The sequence below is a fragment of the Ranitomeya imitator genome, chromosome 1 (assembly GCF_032444005.1).
Source record: "Ranitomeya imitator isolate aRanImi1 chromosome 1, aRanImi1.pri, whole genome shotgun sequence".
In the NCBI taxonomy this organism is placed as follows: Eukaryota; Metazoa; Chordata; class Amphibia; order Anura; family Dendrobatidae; genus Ranitomeya; species Ranitomeya imitator.
Window position 1 is genome coordinate 1,171,677,018 of NC_091282.1, and position 18,699 is coordinate 1,171,695,716.

General features: G+C 40.4%; 1 protein-coding gene across 2 annotated transcripts in view; it reads right to left on the reverse strand.

Moving 5' to 3' along the window:
- Positions 1–18,699, reverse strand: part of SLIT2 (slit guidance ligand 2) — a 391,877-nt gene that overhangs the window by 60,524 nt on the left and 312,654 nt on the right. For both annotated transcript variants that reach the window (XM_069744688.1, XM_069744689.1), the window contains exons 12-16: positions 18,242–18,313; positions 13,645–13,788; positions 13,311–13,474; positions 3,600–3,750; positions 1,197–1,271 (exon numbers count right to left, since the gene is read on the reverse strand). In XM_069744688.1, coding sequence (XP_069600789.1) covers positions 1,197–1,271; positions 3,600–3,750; positions 13,311–13,474; positions 13,645–13,788; positions 18,242–18,313 — 606 coding nt within the window. The remainder of the gene's footprint in view (positions 1–1,196; positions 1,272–3,599; positions 3,751–13,310; positions 13,475–13,644; positions 13,789–18,241; positions 18,314–18,699) is intronic.

An 18,699-nucleotide genomic window follows, 5' to 3' on the forward strand; every position in this document is an offset into this window, starting at 1 on the left:
TTGTCAATACACCGACGGGAGTAGGGTGCTTCTAAACACTTTACTGTAAAAATTCAACATGTCCGACCCTTCTTTCCCCAATGAGACCCCCATACACATAAGATTGTTCGCCAATCCCGCCAAAATCTGTAGGTTTGGCTAACCTCTGTTTAATGTTATGGGAGCATTCAGTATTACAAGAGGAATGAGGGGCTCAAGGACACAATAATAATTGTTGGAATGTGGTCACTATATTGGTTAGACTTGCATGGGATTCTCTACAGTGGATGCAATTTTACCCCCCTTCCTGCAATAACCTTAAGAAAACTTCCTTTTTCAGGCTTTTAAAGTGAATATGTCACCTACATTTTGCCACCTATTCTGAGAGCAGCATAATGTAGGAATAGACTCCCTGATTCCAGCGATGTGTCACTTACTGGGCTGTTTGCTGTAGCTTCGATAGAATCAGTGTTTTATCATCAGGAGAGTATCACTAGAGGAGTAGTAAACCTACTGCCATGTAGTTCTCCTTAGTCATGACCTCTGTATAACCCCACCCTTACCGCTGATTGGCAGCTTTCTGCAGTGCACACAGAAAGCAGCCAATCAGTGGCGCAGACAGGGTTATACAGAGCTCAGCATTCAGAGAACGGCTGGATCTATAAAATCTGCAACAAGCACCCCAGTAAGTGATACATCTCTGGAATCGGGGTCTTTTTGCCTACATTTTCCTGCTCTCAGATGGGGCAGCAAAAACCTAGTGACCGATTCCCTTTAAGATCCTATAAGAAAGTCTCAGCTACAACAATTTGGAAATCTATGAATAAAAAATGTCAGAAACTGCTCCTGCTCAGAAGAAATGAAACATCCAGTTTTTTATTAGTTAAAATCCCATCGTCCAGGCAAAAGATATATTTCAAAATCCAACGCGTTTAAAACGCAACAGGCGATCTTATTCGTGGCGTGGATGGAAAGTTAACTACTCAAATAAAGTTGGATGTTTTATTCCTTGTGAGCTGGAACAGTTTCTACAATGTCCTATGTGTGAGGACACATGGTGAATGCGGCTTCTGTAAGAACCATATCGGCGGTGAGACGGAGCAGTGTGAGGATTATACCGCTCCTATGGGCAGATAATGGGCGCGGGCTCTACAGATTAATATATAGATATGCAAACCAGAAAGCTCTGAGGTATAAGATTAGGAGTGAAGACTTACAGTTTTCTCAGTTGAGGAAGTTTCTTGAATATTCCGGTGGCTTCTAAGACCGTAAATTCATTGTTGTTAAGACGTCTGAAAAAAATAAATGAATGGAAATGTACAAAGAGGTGAATCCATAGACACAAATAAGACTCGTTGTGTATTACAATGTAGTGGCTTTACATGATCTACTGCACAAACGTGGCACCATTCAACCATTTTATGCAGATTTTCCTGATCTGCACTGTATAAACCAGAATGGTTATTGGATGAAGCAGGTCAGGTGATGCGTATTTGTGCAATGAGGAGGGTGAAGCCTAAGGATGCAACACCCTTTATCTAGGTGTGCAGAATTATTAGGCAGCTTGTTTTTCATCAGGGAAAATGGACCAAAACTGACTCTGAAGAGACAAAGATTGTTACAAGTCTTACAGACAATGCAGCGCTCTTGAAATTGCTAAAATATTGGGGTAAGATCACAGAACTTTCAAAAGTTTTGTCGCAAAAAACGTGTTGAGGAAAAAAAGATGCTCACTAATTACTAAAGATTTGAGAAAAAAAAATCAAACGTGAAGTGACCCAGAAGCCATTATCCTCCAGCGCTTTCATATTCCAGAACCGCAACATCCCTGGAGGCCCAGAAGTACAAGACGTTCAGTGCACTGTCAGAGCGTGGTGTCAATGTACCTGGCATGTAGAGACCAGCAGCACCACCCTCACAGTCACTTGCGGGGGTGGCGCTGGTCTCTGCATGCTGGGTATCCTGACACCGTGCACTGACAGTGCGCTCTCCTCTGGGGATTTGGTATGAAATTTACATTGACTTCAGACCACCCCTTTAAGACTTTGTTCACACTTTTGCCAGAGTATCATCAGATAAATAGGGATAGGGAGAAGGACTTGGGGATCCTAGTTAATGATAAACTTACCTGGAGCAGCCAGTGCCAGGCAGCAGCTGCCAAGGCAAACAGGATCATGGGGTGCATTAAAAGAGGTCTGGATACACATGATGAGAGCATTATACTGCCTCTGTACAAATCCCTAGTTAGACCGCACATGGAGTACTGTGTCCAGTTTTGGGCACCGGTGCTCAGGAAGGATATAATGGAACTAGAGAGAGTACAAAGGAGGGCAACAAAATTAATAAAGGGGATGGGAGAACTACAATACCCAGATAGATTAGCGAAATTAGGATTATTTAGTCTAGAAAAAAGACGACTGAGGGGCGATCTAATAACCATGTATAAGTATATAAGGGGACAATACAAATATCTCGCTGAGGATCTGTTTATACCAAGGAAGGTGACGGGCACAAGGGGGCATTTTTTGCGTCTGGAGGAGAGAAGGTTTTTCCACCAACATAGAAGAGGATTCTTTACTGTTAGGGCAGTGAGAATCTGGAATTGCTTGCCTGAGGAGGTGGTGATGGCGAACTCAGTCGAGGGGTTCAAGAGAGGCCTGGATGTCTTCCTGGAGCAGAACAATATTGTATCATACAATTAGGTTCTGTAGAAGGACGTAGATCTGGGGATTTATTATGATGGAATATAGGCTGAACTGGATGGACAAATGTCTTTTTTCGGCCTTACTAACTATGTTACTATGTTACTATGTTACTATGTTATGATTTAGATTAATATTTAACCTCTGGACCACACCTATAATAGCACCACCCCCTAGCAGTACCCCCACCTCCACCTTGCTGGCATCTGAATGAAAGTGGAGATCTGTGCCGATTACTGATTCAGCCAACGGGGCATCCATCTGGTCCGTCAAGAGTCACTTTCATCTCATCAGTCCATAACAACCTTTGAAAAATCTTTAGGTATTTCTTGGTCCAGTCTTGACGTTTCCACTTCTGTGTCTTGTTCAGTGGTGGTCGGGTTTCAGCCTCCTTACCTCGGCCATGCCTCCGAGCACTGAACACCTTGTACTTCTGGACCTCCAGAGAGGTTGCAGTGCTGGAATATGACAGCTCCAGGGGATAATGGCTTCCCGTTCACTTCACGTCTGATACTTCTCAAATCTTCGGCAATTAATGTGCGTCTTTTTTTCTCTACACCTTTGAAGCCTTATTGACTATTTGGAACAAACTTTTGATGGTTCTGGGATCACACCCCAATATCTTATCAGTTTTAAGAGTGATGCATCCCTCTGTAAGACTTTTGACTTTTTAGAGAAAGATAAATCTTTTTTTGGGGGCCCATTTTGCCACCCCCTCATTACACAAATACACATCACCTCATCTGCCCCATCCAATAAGCATTCATGCTTATACTGCGCAGAGGTGGAAAATCTGCGTTAAAATGATGATATGGTGAAAATACCTTAGCTATTAATCCTGCGCACAGTGTGTAGAGCGGTGGTATACCAATGTCACTTTACAGTGAGGGTACTCTTCTGAGAGGGTGATATACTTACAGCTCGGCGGTATACTGCGGGATGTGATCAGGGATTTTGGTGAGCTTCTGGTTTGAGCAGTCTACTGTGGTGCCTTCACAGCGACACTTCTCTGGACATGCCAGGTCAGCAAAGCAGTCCCCGCTTAGCTTGGACCTATAGTCTTCCGTACCTGTGAAACACGTCAACAAATTACGCGACACCCAAAATTGGAGGGGTCAGAATCGAATTGTCACTGCGGCTGAAATTCCATTTTAGGACAAAGAATAGAAAAATGTTATAAACTCAAGGGGGAGCGCTGGTTCTCTAAAGGCTGGAGAGCACATAAAGGTTCTGCACAAAAGGCTTCAGGGTTGCTGGAAAAAGAGAAACAAGACTTGGGCAGACATGACGGGGTGACAAACGGACTTAGAGCTTTGCACAGCCGTGCTTTCTGCTGGTTCATGGTTTTTTCGTGAAACTTCCAGTCACATGCTCTTAGATAACTAACGCTCACAGGTAACAGATAAACAGATTTAATGATTAGCCATGACATAATAGCGTACCACTGACACGGATCACTTTATACAGTTTGAGCAGACTTTGTTGTAGAAGATAGTGAGCTCAACCGGTCAATAGTATTTTTTCGTTGTCAACCTTGTTGTTGACAGCAGGGTTAACGTTACAGAACTGGCATCCATACTGCCACCAGCGAGGCTGTATATAGATATATTTCCTAGGTGCACAAGCCTCAGCAGCTTGCCATGCTGTAGAAAGCTGCGCGACGTTCCATGGTGCTTGACAGAACCATGTTTTACTCATACCTGACAACCACATGGTTAGATCAAGCACAACAGAAAATCTCGCTTGGTTACCATAAGTGCATCCATAACATCAAAGATATGACCAGAAAAAGGGGTGAGATAAAGGGAAGGTCTGACAGTCTGAGAGCCTGCTTGGGTGTAATACTTGTATGCAGGAGGTATAGCATCAGTATTACCAGTGCAGACCAAGCAAGGACACAAGAAAATGCAGAGTTGAAAGGGAAAAAAAACGCCTCATTTTTTCTTTCTTCGTTTTCCACAACATGAAAACCAGACACAGACACGAGGGTCTCTCTGTTAAAACACCTGTTCCCAAAAATGCAGGAATTGGGCCTAACTACGAGCCAAACTATAGCTATAACTACCTTCGCATGGGATTTTTATTTAACAAATACCAATAAATGATCGGTACTAGTGATGAGCGAGTATACTCGTTGCTCGCGTTTTCCTGAGCACGCTCGGGTGATCTCCGAGTATTTGTTAGTGTTCGGAGATTTAGTTTTTGTCACCTCAGCTGAATGATTTACGGCTACTAGCCAGGCTGAGTTCATGTGGGGGTTGCCTGGTTGCTAGGGAATCCCCACATGTGTTCTGCCTGTCTAGCAGCCGTAAATCATACAGCTGAGGTGACGAAAACTAAATCTCCGAACACTTACAAATACTCGGAGATGACCCAAGCAACGAGTATACTCGCTCATCACTAATCGGTACTATTTGCTTGAAAATGTTTTTTTTGTTTTGTATTTTAGCTGGAACAGGTGAATTAACAGAGATCTTAGTACATAAATCCACAGTTAGTTCGGTTTCTTTGGGATAAGGTGAAAAAAACGACGGGCTGAAAAAGAAAGGATCAGAGAGACGGTTACGCTAAGGGGAAGAAATGTTACTTACAGCCCAAGTGGTGAATGCCTGAAAAGTAAAGGTAGTCAGGAGGAAAGAGAGCAAGACATGAACACGAGAGAAGCAATATTCACTGGCATTTGGTTTAGGTTCAGTACAAAGGCACAGGGCACATGGAGGATGAGGTATGACAGACATTCTTGGGATGGAGGATGTCTGGTAACACAGTGGGGTCCACAGCTGAAGACATGCTGGCTATGGAGAATGTAGATGAACACAAACAACTAAAGGATAATATCTGCGTAATCATCAAATACACTTATTAGTAAAGCACCATACCTAAGGATGTCTATGGAAAAAAGCTTCCAAAATTACTGCTATATATTGTGCACACAAGTTAATTGGAAGGAAGGTAGGCACCATAGCCAAGTTCAAAATGTCAAGGCGGCTGATACGCCCTAGGAATACTCCTCTCCCTTGGAGGCAACCAAGGACATGGTGCCAAAAATACCATTTCGCCACAAAAAAAATGTCATGATAAGAAATGGGTGTTTAGAAGGTTGACACATCTTCCGGCACCCACAAACTTGGCATTTCTTGCTCCTACGGCAGATGACTCTTTGTAAACGTGATGCATCTTTAGCTGCCTATATATTACTGCACATTCAGCTTTTTGCGTTTTGGTCCTTTACTTGCCCCCAAGTGCCCCCTTAATGCCTTCGAAGCTCTAGTCAAACCCAGTGCTGTCAACACAACAAACTGGGCTGTTACCATGAGCCACCATCCAACAGAAAGTCTGGAGAGGTTTCCAGACAGGAATATTCCTTATGGCTCGTATACAATGGACAACTTTCAGCTGTTAAGAACCGTCGATTGACGGCTTGATTGCCGATCGGCTGCTTAATATCCTGATCGGTGATAGGTTCTTTTGTGGGCATTGACTGTCAACTTTTAAACAGTACATATGTGCTGCCGAGAATAATAGTTCATAATCAAGCTTACGATTCATTTCTCTCTACAAACAAGCGTTTCGCTCATTTGTCAGGTGATCAGCTGCCTCCTAGAAATGCACGTTCACCATAATTGGCAAGAGTGAATCCATCTTTACATAAACTCTTAGGTTTTTGTGGATTATGCTGATTGATTCTCGGCGCCATTACTCCTTAGGACTATACCCGCCATCCCACATGAGATAAGACCAACATTGCACCCATCCATCTGCAATCCGATGTTTGATGAAGGTCATGTGAGACCCTGAGATATAAATGTATGCCTATCTGATTTGCAAGTGATAATTGAGTGTTGAGTTCCTTCTATTGTATTGGTAGAAATTGGGACTTTACTCATGTACCAGAAACCTCTTGCCAGAGTGACATGAAATGACCTTTAGCTTGGATGCCATGTTCCCATGGACAGAATAAGCTTCAGTAGAGCATGAGTAAAAGTATGAGCACAGATGGCGTGCCGGTCAAAGTTTTCCTAGGAGCAGGCACTTCAGGAAAATGCTGGCGGTCTTTTTCCTGATTCGGTTTCGCCATCATCTTTGCAGTGGCTCAGCCACCATCTTTTTTTTATAGTTTAGATTATAACTAACTGGCAGCTTTCCTATACTTTCAGCTATAAAGAGCAAGAGGCTTGCCAACAAAGCCACCCACAGAATAAACTTTCTGCTTTTCTCAACAGCTCCAACGTTTCCGAAACCCGGAAACAGTTAAGAGAAGTAACAGAACGACGGAAAATGTGCACAGAAAGTTGTTTTTCCATTGTTGTACATTATCTTAATTTTTGTGGCGCTTTTTCAGGTGGATACCAGGAAGAATCCTTCTGAAAAAGACATCGTGTGGGCATACCCTAGAGGATCCCTGGAATGATTATCCAATTACATGATACTTTGGGGGGGGCGGGGCATAAAAGATTTGATCATTTCGGCTTCATTATTTTTTTTTGTGAGGTTTGCCCTTTAAAAATAATAATGTCCCAGCGCCAGAATCCAAGTGTATTTGAGCCAGTAGATAAATGTGAGAATGGATTAAACATAGTTTCTGTAAAGTAGTCAACAGATGCCGCATTCGCTTCTCATTTTTGTTTTTTTGTACTTGATCAGATCCACATTGAGAAGAATAAATGTATCTACATTATTTTGACTTGGAAAAGACCTCTAATTCAAAAAATTAATTAGGGTCTTGTAAAGCCCAGTCTCTTTCAGCATGTGGGCCAGCTGGAAGCATTTCAAATGTGCAGGTTATTCCAGGCCTCTTGTATTTCATGCAAAAAAAAAAGAGCCTGGGAATCAAACATTTGCTTCATAGCGCAGGTTCTGCCAGAAGCGTGCGGCATGGGAATAGACTCATTGTCGGCAGTGCAGTGGTTAACATGTTGCCCTGTCGCATTGTTGGGAATGACCGTACCATAGTTTTCTTCATTACTCTCTTCTATGACAATATTACATCACATTCACTGCACTTAAAATAGAAAATGAGGACTTACTATATAGCGGGAATCTGCACTGCCTCCAATATTCCCATATCCTACTGAGCCCACTATAAAAACTCCAGGCGTTTATTTGGATGGGATTTACACTTCTGAAAGTAGTACTCAACCTGAATTAGCAGGAGCCACAATACAGCTTTATGTTTGGTCAGCCTGGCATATGACGTGGCTTCACATCTCAGCTAACCTTAGTTTGCCCTTGAGAATCTCAAGACTTCACCCTGAGAAAAAGCTTTATTACAATCCCTACATTGATAATGTCCTGAGATCTCGAAGAAAAACATCTGAGTACAACAGGGTGGTTTCTTGGAAAAACAAAATCAACAAATATTGCAAACAGTGAAGGACAGTGATCACCACCATAGAAGCCGGAACGTGTGTAGATGTGGGGGTTATTATTTTGTGTTACTACATTTAGCACAAACGCAGAATGTAAGGAAAGTGTGAAATATCTTTCTATCTATCCCATATCTATCTACCCATCTACCTCATATCTATCTATTATCTATCATCTATCTCCTATCTATCTATCTATCCCATATTTATCTATCATCTATCTATTATCTATCTATCTATCATCTATCTATCATCTATCTATCCCATATTTATCTATCATCTATCTAAATTATCTATCTATCTATTATCTATCTATCTATTATCTATATATTTATCTATATAACTATCTATCTATCTATCTATTTATATATCTACCTATCTATTATCTATCTACCTATCTATCAATCTATCTATTATCAATCTATATCCACAAAAATTGGAAGCAGCACACCATAGTAGAGTCAAATCACGTGCACTTTAATTGCCCATCTGGCGACGTTTCGGTCCCAAAGAAAAGGGGACCTTTTTCAAGCCTTTTCTTTGGGAGCTTTACTAGGATTGGTACATGCCTGGGAAACTTTGCACCCTTTAACTATTTTTGTGCTTCATTTTCACTTTTCTTTTTTTTATCTATCTATCTATCTATCTATCTATCTATCTATCTATCTATCTATCTATCTATCTATCTACCCATCTACCTCATATCTATTATCTATCATCTATCTATCATCTATCTATCCCATATTTATCTATCATCTATCTATTATCTATCTATCTATTATCTATATATTTATCTATCTATCTATCTATCTATCTATCTATCTATCTATCTATCTATCTATTATCTATCTATCTATCTATCTATCTATCTATCTATCTATCTATCTATCTATCCCATATCTATCTAGCTCTCTATCTATCCCATATCTATCTATCTATCTATCTATCTATCTATCTATCTATCTATCTATCTATCTATCTATCTATCTATCTATCCCATATCTATCTCTCTATCTATCTATCTATCTATCTATCTATCTATCTATCTATCTTATCTATCTATCTATCTATCTATCTATCTATCTATCTATCTATCTATCTATCTATCTCTCTATCTATCCCATATCTATCTATCTATCTATCTATCTATCTATCTATCTATCTCTCTATCTATCCCATATCTATCTATCTCTCTATCTATCCCATATCTATCTATCTATCTATCTATCTATCTATCTATCTATCTATCTATCTATCTATCTATCTATCTATCTAATCTAATCTTTATTTCTCATATTTATCTTCCAAACCATCTATGATATCTATATATCTGTCTATCAATAATCTATACTATCTATTTGTATATCTTATATGTATCCAGGGGGAAAAGTTAGATGTGCCAGGGCCCCATATCTCCTGTGTCACTGCTTGGCGCTCCTCCATTCTCGCTGTCTCCTTAGTGCTAGTCCTATTGCAGCTCTTACGAACACACAGTAGGACATTTACCAATGACTCTGCCCTCCCTGTAGTCACATACCCTGATTTTCTGCACCTGTAGTTATCTGTCTGTCTATACCCATCATGTATTTTATATATGCCTTTCAATAGCTATATAAATATGGAGGATATTTTCTAGTCAGGCCACATTGCTGACACATTGCTCATGATCCAATAAAACATGAGGGAAATGGATACTCAAAGGCATAAAAACAGAAGCCCGAGAAGTAAAAGTCCCTCAGGAAATTAAACATCTGACAAGTGCTTGTCTACTGTGTCACATCTGTCACCAGATCTGAGACTGATACAGTCGCTCATACGCCCGAGGAGAAAGAATTATTTCTGATATGTGAGGATTTTATGACATTTACGGGTCATTATTTTACCATTTTGTTAATTTGCATGTTTTGACGGTATTTTACAGTCTTATGGCAGATTGTTAATTGTAGACCATAGGAAAATTCAGAAATAAAAGCAGAACTTTTAGTATTTTTGTTCTCCTGAAAAATAGTAATAATTATGAAGACTAGAATAAGCACCAAGGGTCTGATTCATTATTGCATTTGAGCCTTCGTTGTCTAATTTTTAGAGTTTCTTTGACAGTTTTTCATTTGCTCCTTACTTTTTTAATTTGCGGCTTGTTTAAAGCCTATTTTATTCTATGTGATTGGATGTTTTATTTATGTTCGTTATTTTGGATGAGGTTTTCAGTTTTTTTAAAAAGTTGCTACATTTTTCAGCGAGTTCTTCAGTCCCTCCGTGGGGTGATTTTTTTGTGTTGTAGATATCATGGCTCTAATGTTAAAGGAAGAAGTGACTCTTGGTGCAAAACAATCTACAATTCAGGTCAAAGACAACATAAAAAGCATTTTTCATTGGGCAAAATTCATGAACCATGTGCGTCATTATGAAGAATTTGGCACCAAAATGTAAACAAATATCACAAGATAAAAAAAGAAAAGTGGCTTAAAAAAATGTGATGAATTGAGTCTCATAAATCCACCTTCAAGGTAATGATTTGACAAATCTTTAGTTCGCCTCTGATTTAGAGAAGGACATGGGTTTAGCTATTGGGTGTACAGGTAACAGTTGAGCCCGAGTCTTCCCTGCCATATATATGGTGGGTGGTGACCCCAGTATAGATTTTGTATTGGGGCCCACGAGCTTTCAGTTAAATCTCTGAAGTAGGTACTCTTTATGAAAAAAAGAAAAATTGGATCAATCTATTCAAGACAAGAGAAATTGACGTCTATTCTCTCAACCTCCTCAGATAGCGGGTTTGTCCCAGATCAGTTCTCTTTTTTACTTTGTGGGCCTAATTCATCAAAGTTTTTATGCTAGAAATTTGCTGTAAAAGCTTTGAAAAGTTGCAAAATTTAGGCACAACTCTGAGTCATGCCAACATTTTGTGAGTTTTGACGTTAATCCCAGCTCTGGTAAAATGGGCACAGCTGTGATGGTATGGTGGCATGACAACCACAACTCAAATTCATGACAAGTGATGGAGTTCACTACACCATAAATCTTACTTCAACAAGGGCTGGAGTAGGATTTATTGTGAGGAACGCACAGAGGTGCACAATGCTCGTCTGATGCTTTTGAATCACGAAGAGATGTATGCGATCTTCATGAATCAGGAGCGTCTGGTTCCAGCAGGAACCCTCATCAAGATCGGCGTGAAGAACGCCGGTCATGATGCATTGCGCCCAGTGTGTCTTTGGTAGTTGTGTGTCATGGGCCGATCTGAGCTACATCTATCAGTTTAGACTTTCTCTATGAAACTACCAACTATTTTTGAAAATTTTCAAGTTTTTATCATTTTACCTGAAAACACATAACAAGAGCACAAAACACAATATAAAACATAACTAATATTGGGCTCTCTGTAGGAAATTCACTAAGGAAAAACAGACAAGGAGCTCCATGCATGTAGGCAGCTATCATCCGTAAGGGTACATGCAAGACCTAATCTGATAAGGCACGATAAGGATAAGTCTACTTCAGCTTGAAACCTACCTGGGATGAAATATTGCTCTTTAGCTACATATTCAAGAAGAAAAAAAAAAGAAAAACAAAATAGAAAGTTGCATCTGAACTGAAGACAGGTGACACTTATTGGTCATAATCAAAATGTAAAAAGAAGCAAACCTAATGTAAAATAAAATCTGAATGGCGATGTAACAAGAACACACATCTGGTCAGAAATGGCTCCGGGACACAAACGATAAAACAACTCTCTACTGCTGTTTAAGCCTGAATTCTAAAAAGTAGTAAAATCTGAGACACCTGCACAGCTGGAAGCCATATGACAAGAATATATGTATAGGTTGTAAAGCAGGAACGACATAGGAGGTGGCCTTCCAAGTGTCTGCCTCTTGATTAATTTCTGCTTATGCGAACCTTTCTCGATATATTCATTTATTTTCATGATTTTGACTGTGCTTTTCAATGATGCATTTTATGTTATGGAGGAGACAAATGTCGCAGAACTTGGTCGCCAATTCATTTGTCTAGGACGGGACTGTTTCTGCTCTATAATAATAAAGCTATCCCTACATAGAAGACATGTAGCTGAATGCTTGTTTGACAGGCGGGTATTCTCTTTGGCTTCCCCATAAGCATTATCCCACTAGTTCAAGCATGTACGTCTATTCAGCAGAACAGGGTGCAGCCATGGGTGTCTACCATGTTCGATCCCCATTTGGTCCCTGACCTCTTCCATTAGTGGATACTCTGGAGGCCAAACACAAAAAGGGTGATGAAATTAATCTTTAAACAACTGCTGGCCAAATGCTTATTGGCTACCAACTATTAGTCCTAACCGTTCCATACATAAGTATGCTTGATTCTTCCGAATGTGCATTTGTTATAAATGTTGTGGTGGGAGACAAGGCACTAATTTTTACTAGCTGTTAGACGAAAGACTGTTCAGATGACAGCTATCGATCCCAATTTCTCTATACACATGAATGCTCAGGTTGGCCCAACGCTACTGTGTTCCCTATGTCTGTGACTTATTTCCAGGGAGAACAAAAAACTGGCTGTTGAAATTTGGCATGTTGGATCCTCTATCCCTTGTCAGCTGACACTGTATTGATATTTGGCCAATATTAGCTTCTTATGTATGGGGGCCTTAAGCTGGATTTCAGACAACTATGCTTCTGGTTATCTTCCGTAAAAAAAAAAAGATTGAGCAGTGAAATTCCAGATGAGATGACCAATTCATGTCCACACCCTCTCAACCTCATCTGTCCAGAGAGAGTCGGCCAATCTTAGCGGAAATTGATAGTTTTAACGGCAATGCTCCAATATCCATTGTCAGTGTAGCTGACTTTCCACTAATAGAAGATGTTGATATCACAATGAGTTGTGTCAAACATTTTGCTCTGCCACGTGTGTATATGTTGAATACTATAAAATTAGATTTTAAAGCCCAGGAAGACAAAAAGCTATAGGGATAATGTTGTATTCTGTAACAGTGAATTAGGAACCTCTATGGAGGCAGCCAAGAACAAGTCAATTTTAGAAAATGTTCTCAATGCCAAATCAATGCTTTACGTAGAAGACGGCACAAGTCTTGGAGCATCGTGCTACATTCCTCCCTTAATATGAGTAAACACACAGATATCTTCCTCCCCGTCAGAAGAATATTGACCAGAGAAGATTCGACAATGTTAATAATTCAGGAGCAAGGAGCAGCCGCTTGGTTGAGCAATCTAGGACGACTGTTTTTGGCACACGTAAGGAATTCAGCTAAGTAAATTACCTGAGCAGCGGAATTTCTTGCTTTTGATCTGCCCAATCCTTTTGTTTGCCAGTCGACGGGGGCTAGTGCAGCGGGCACCACTGGTCTCAATAGGGTTTGTATGAAGATAATCCGCCAGCCACTTCAGATGGCAATCACAGATAAATGGGTTCTGAGCCAAATGCCTTTCAGGAGTGAATGAGAATGATTTAACATGTTATTCGCAAATGACCTGGCATCTATTTTTGCCCATGAATGCAAAATAGAAGATGGATTATTTAGAACAAAACCATCACACATAAGACTGATTTCCCATACATACAATCCCCACCACCACAACAAGACAAATACTCACAGGGTCTGAATGGCACGCAACGGAGCGAATGTGCCTTTGGCAATGGTTTGAAGTTTGTTGTCATACAGAGAGAGGAGATTCAGGTTGTGCAGATCCTGGAAGGCTCCTACCCGCAGACAATTTATCTTGTTGGCATTGAGCAATCTGTTGAATCAAAGTTTACGTCAATTACAAATTGTGTTGTGTTTACTCAGATGTAAAGTTAAAAGACAACTCATTTTGTCTTCTCGAAACCATCATTTGCTGTGCCATATAATCGAGGTGGAGCTTCGTAAAGATCAGGAAATATTAGGGACGTAAGGATGAAAACTGATGTTCCTCTAGTGAAAAAATCCTATAGATGGTTATGGAAATCAATATTGTGTTATACTCATTTACCCAAATTTAGGATAACTGCTCCCCAAGTGCACAAATATATCTGCATGTGGTTTTGTGGTTTAGTGTTAAACATGATAATCTTAAGAAATACAGTACATAGCCAGCATACAAGTTTTGATTAAGGTAGATCGGGACTCTTAACCCCTTCATGACCGGGGGATTTTTCGTTTTTCCGTGTTCGTTTTTCGCTCCCCTCCTTCCCAGAGCCATAACTTTTTTATTTTTCCGTCAATTTGGCCATGTGAGGGCTTATTTTTTGCAGGACAAGTTGTACTTTTGAACGACATCATTGGTTTTAGCATGTCGTGTACTAGAAAACGGGAAAAAAATTCCAAGTGCGGTGAAATTGCAAAAAAAGTGCAATCCCACATTGGTTTTTTGTTTGGCTTTTTTGCTAGGTTCACTAAATGCTAAAACTAACCTGCCATTATGATTCTCCAGGTCAGTACGAGTTCATAGACACCAAACATGACTAGGTTATTTTTTATCTAAGTAGTGAAAAAAAATTCCAAACTTTGCTAAAAAAAAAAAAAAAAAAAAAATTGCGCCATTTTCCGATACTCGTAGCGTCTCCATTTTTCGTGATCTGGGGTCGGTTGAGGGCTTATTTTTTGCGTGCCGAGATGACGTTTTTAATGATAGCATTTCGGTGCAGATACGTTCTTTTGATCGCCCGTTATTGCATTTTAATGCAATGTCGCGGCGACCAAAAAAACGTAATTCTGGCGTTTCGAGTTTTTTTCCCGCTACGCTGTTTAGCGATCAGGTTAATTCTTTTTTTTCATTTGATAGATCGGGCAATTCTGAGCGCGGCGATACCAAATATGCGTAGATTTGATATTTTTTTTATTGATTTATTTTGATTGGGGCGAAAGGGGGGTGATTTAAACTTTTATGTTTTTTTTATTTTTTTCACATTTTTTTAAACTTTTTTTTTTAACTTTTGCCATGCTTCAATAGCCTCCATGGGAGGCTAGAAGCAGGCACAGCACGATCGGCTCTGCTACATAGCAGCGATCTGCTGATCGCTGCTATGTAGCAGAATTGCACGTGTGCTGTGAGCGCCGACCACAGGGTGGCGCTCACAGCGACGGGCAATCAGTAACCATAGAGGTCTCAAGGACCTCTATGGCTACAATGGAGACGCATCGCCGACCCCCGGACATGTGACGGGGGTCGGCGATGACGTCATTTCCGGCCGCCCGGCCGGAAGCGGTAGTTAAATGCCGCTGTCTGCGTTTGACAGCGGCATTTAACTAGTTAATAGGTGCGGGCAGATCGCGATTCTGCCCGCGCCTATTACGGGCACATGTCAGCTGTTCAAAACAGCTGACATATCCCGGCTTTGGTGCGGGCTCACCGCGGAGCCCTGCATCAAAGCAGGGGAGCCGGCATCGGACGGTATAGTACGTCCGATGCCGGTAAGGGGTTAAAGAAGCTTTTCATTTCATGTTGAGTTGTTTTCTGATATCATAAAACATCATAAGGTAACACCAGTTAAAATCATTAAAGGAATTCTCTGGGTTTAGGACAAAAGTCATGATTTGCCGGTATTTCTGGAGCGAGTGAAACATGCATGGATCATGTTTTCTTGGTAACCCTTGAGCGAGTGAAATCATGGATATTTGGGTTCATGTGTCAAGTAGATGTGTTTGGCTTCCCTCTATAGAACTGAATTGCAAGAAGAAGGATTAGTCTTGAAAGCAAGTATACAAATCACATATACTGTGTATGTGGTCACGCGATCACCCGGTCACACCAGGAATACCAGGGAATTGTGATATCATGTGCATTGAATGCTGTCATGACTCGGCAATCTGCAGTCACGTAGAGTGACCTTAGACTTTTTTCCCCAAGTCTGGGAAATCCCTTTAATAATATAAATGCCTTCCTAACAGACTGTATGTATTTAGTTCTAGTCATCCCAAGACAAGGGTGGCATAAAATTATTCCCATAAGTATGTGTACAATGGTTTGGGTGCGTGGTTGTCGTGAAGGGAATGTTTCTGGCCTGTTGCTGGTTTGCTTTTATTGCTCTCATTTGCTTACTTTATATTACACTGTTTGCTGAAGCAGAACATTTTGTACAGTTTCCAAGGTGCTGTCGGATATACTAATTTCTTTTGAAGTGGTTACAAACTGGATGTGCTACGGGAAGGATTTTCAACAGGTAAAAAAATGTTTTCCTTGTAGCTTATGACTGCATATTGTAGATGAGAAAAACTGATGAAAAGTTTGCAGTAGACCAAGATTAATCATGATGGCTATAAGCCAGTAATTACTTCAAAAAGGAAAGGTAGAGTAATCAGAGGTCGGGCACAAAATAGCCACATGTGGCAATGAGCTATTAAATAGGTGCCCGGAGGTAAAGAGTTCAGGTCATGTGCGCAAGAAACAAATCTGAGATCACCATGTGGAACAATAAAAACCTGTGAAATCGTAAAAGATGTGAAAGAGAATGACAAGAAAAACTCAAAAGGATCAAATATTAGCGGATCGGAATAAGTAGGCAACTGGATGGGTATTGGAAGGACAAGGGGGCATTTATCCTAATACATCTTTAAAGAGGTTTCCTAATGTTGTAACATGATGGCATGTGGCTAGGATATGCCATCACATTACAGTAGGTGGGGTCCGACCTCTAGGATCCACCAATTACCTGAGAATGAAGGAGTGCTATGCATGGTGGGTGCCATTGGGGTTGCCTATTAGTCACTTTGGTTTGCCAGGATATTTCAATATCAGTCAATAAATTAAACTTTTATTTGGGTGACTTAAGGATTAACTTAGTCTTAGAAGTTGATAAAAATTAAAGGTAACCTGTCACCAAGAAAATGCAGTCCTATCTGCAGGCATCATGTTATAGAGCTGGAGGAGCTGAGTAGACTGATATACAACTTTGTGGGAAAAGATTTGGTATAACCCATGTTTTAATCATTCAAAACTCTGCTCACTTTAGGATTTTTGGTCCACTGGGTGGCCTATCAGTGATTGACAGACTACCATCTATAACTGTGCATATGATACAAAGTTAGCTGATCGGACTGCCCTCTGGACCAAAAATCCCAGTGCAGAAGTTTAGATGATGAAAACACAGATATATTGAATCTTTTCTCACCCTGCTCTACAACATGGTGTCTGCAGACTGGTCTGCACAATTTCAGTTGACTTCTACGTGCTAAGAACTGATACTAAATATGGTTAAACAGTGTGGTCACTGGTACTTTTGGCATCTGGGGTTGGGAGAAATATCTGTCGGCGAACACACAGGGCCAACGTATATATGTATGGTATGTCCACTTAAAGCCCAAACATCTATCTCTCCTGATTCCTCTTTACTCAACCACGTGCTCTTTTGTTCTCTATGACAGAACCACTGCCAGACTCCACTGCCGATGGGTTATCTCACAGAGAACAAAACGGTTGCTGGTGGGAAATTGGATATGCTGGATCCGTCTGTCCCCCGATATCAACTGTTGGGTGAGAAATCAGGACGTCCTCACACACATTAGACTATTGGCCAATCTCTCTGATACAGGCGGGTTTGGCCAATGTTTGTCTAATATGTATGGGGACCTAAAGACTTGATTAAAGTTTGCATTTAGCTACAAATACATCATGATTCATATGTAAGACACATAACAAACATGTGAATGGAGACCATGACTGAAATGTAAATATTTCACAACTTTCCCAATTCACTCATAAGTGCCAAAATTGTGAAATATGTACCGACTTGACTTTGGTCCCATGACCAAAACTGTGCCTCAGATTGCACTGAGAACCTGTCCTACAGTTATCCCGAAAGTGACAGAAGCAATAAAATGGTTTAGAATATTCCGATTGATCTAGATGATAAATTTGACCTACTGAGGGTCATGCGGTAAACACAGAACACATATTTATAGGCTGGCGCGTATGAAAACAGTGTGTTTCTCATTTATGGCTTAATGGTCTGGTTCTGGTATAAATTAAGACAATTTGTGGTTTTTTAATGTTCTGGGTTTCCATCCATCAAATGTTCAGATGCCAGCGGTGGTTGACATGAGAACACATTGCGTCATGTAACCGAGGTTAAAAAAAAAAAAAGGGAGAATGAAAATATTTGTATTCAATTATCGAAAAACGTATATTTAACCCTTTTACTTCCGAGACAGTACCGTAAATGGAAAAACAGAAAAAAAAAATCCTCTGCAAACATAAATTACGATATACTCACAGTAACTGCAATGAAAATAATCCTTCAAAAACACGTTGGGGAAGTTCTGTGATTTTGTTTCCGTAGAGAACCCTGCAATTAGAGGAAAAGTAATCAGGAAAATGAACCACGGGATTTACTTTCTGGTAACCGTAGAAGATCACATGATAGCGAGAATGTCTTTATGGATTCAACATATTCTGTAGTGCGGCACACACATCTAATTCTGTTGGGGCTCACAATCTAATGGCCCCGTGTCAGCCATTCACACACATGTCAAAATGAAAGACCATTTTCATAGGAAACTTTGTACCGTAATCATTTTGCAAATGTTGGCCGATAGAGCTAATACTTTCTATGTCATGTTGGCCCATTACACCCCACAAACAAAGCTCGTTAGCTTTTCAGCTATGGAATTTGAAGGGTTATTCCCAAAAATGTAAGATACCCCCTACCCACAGGGGTTAAATGGGGGTGGG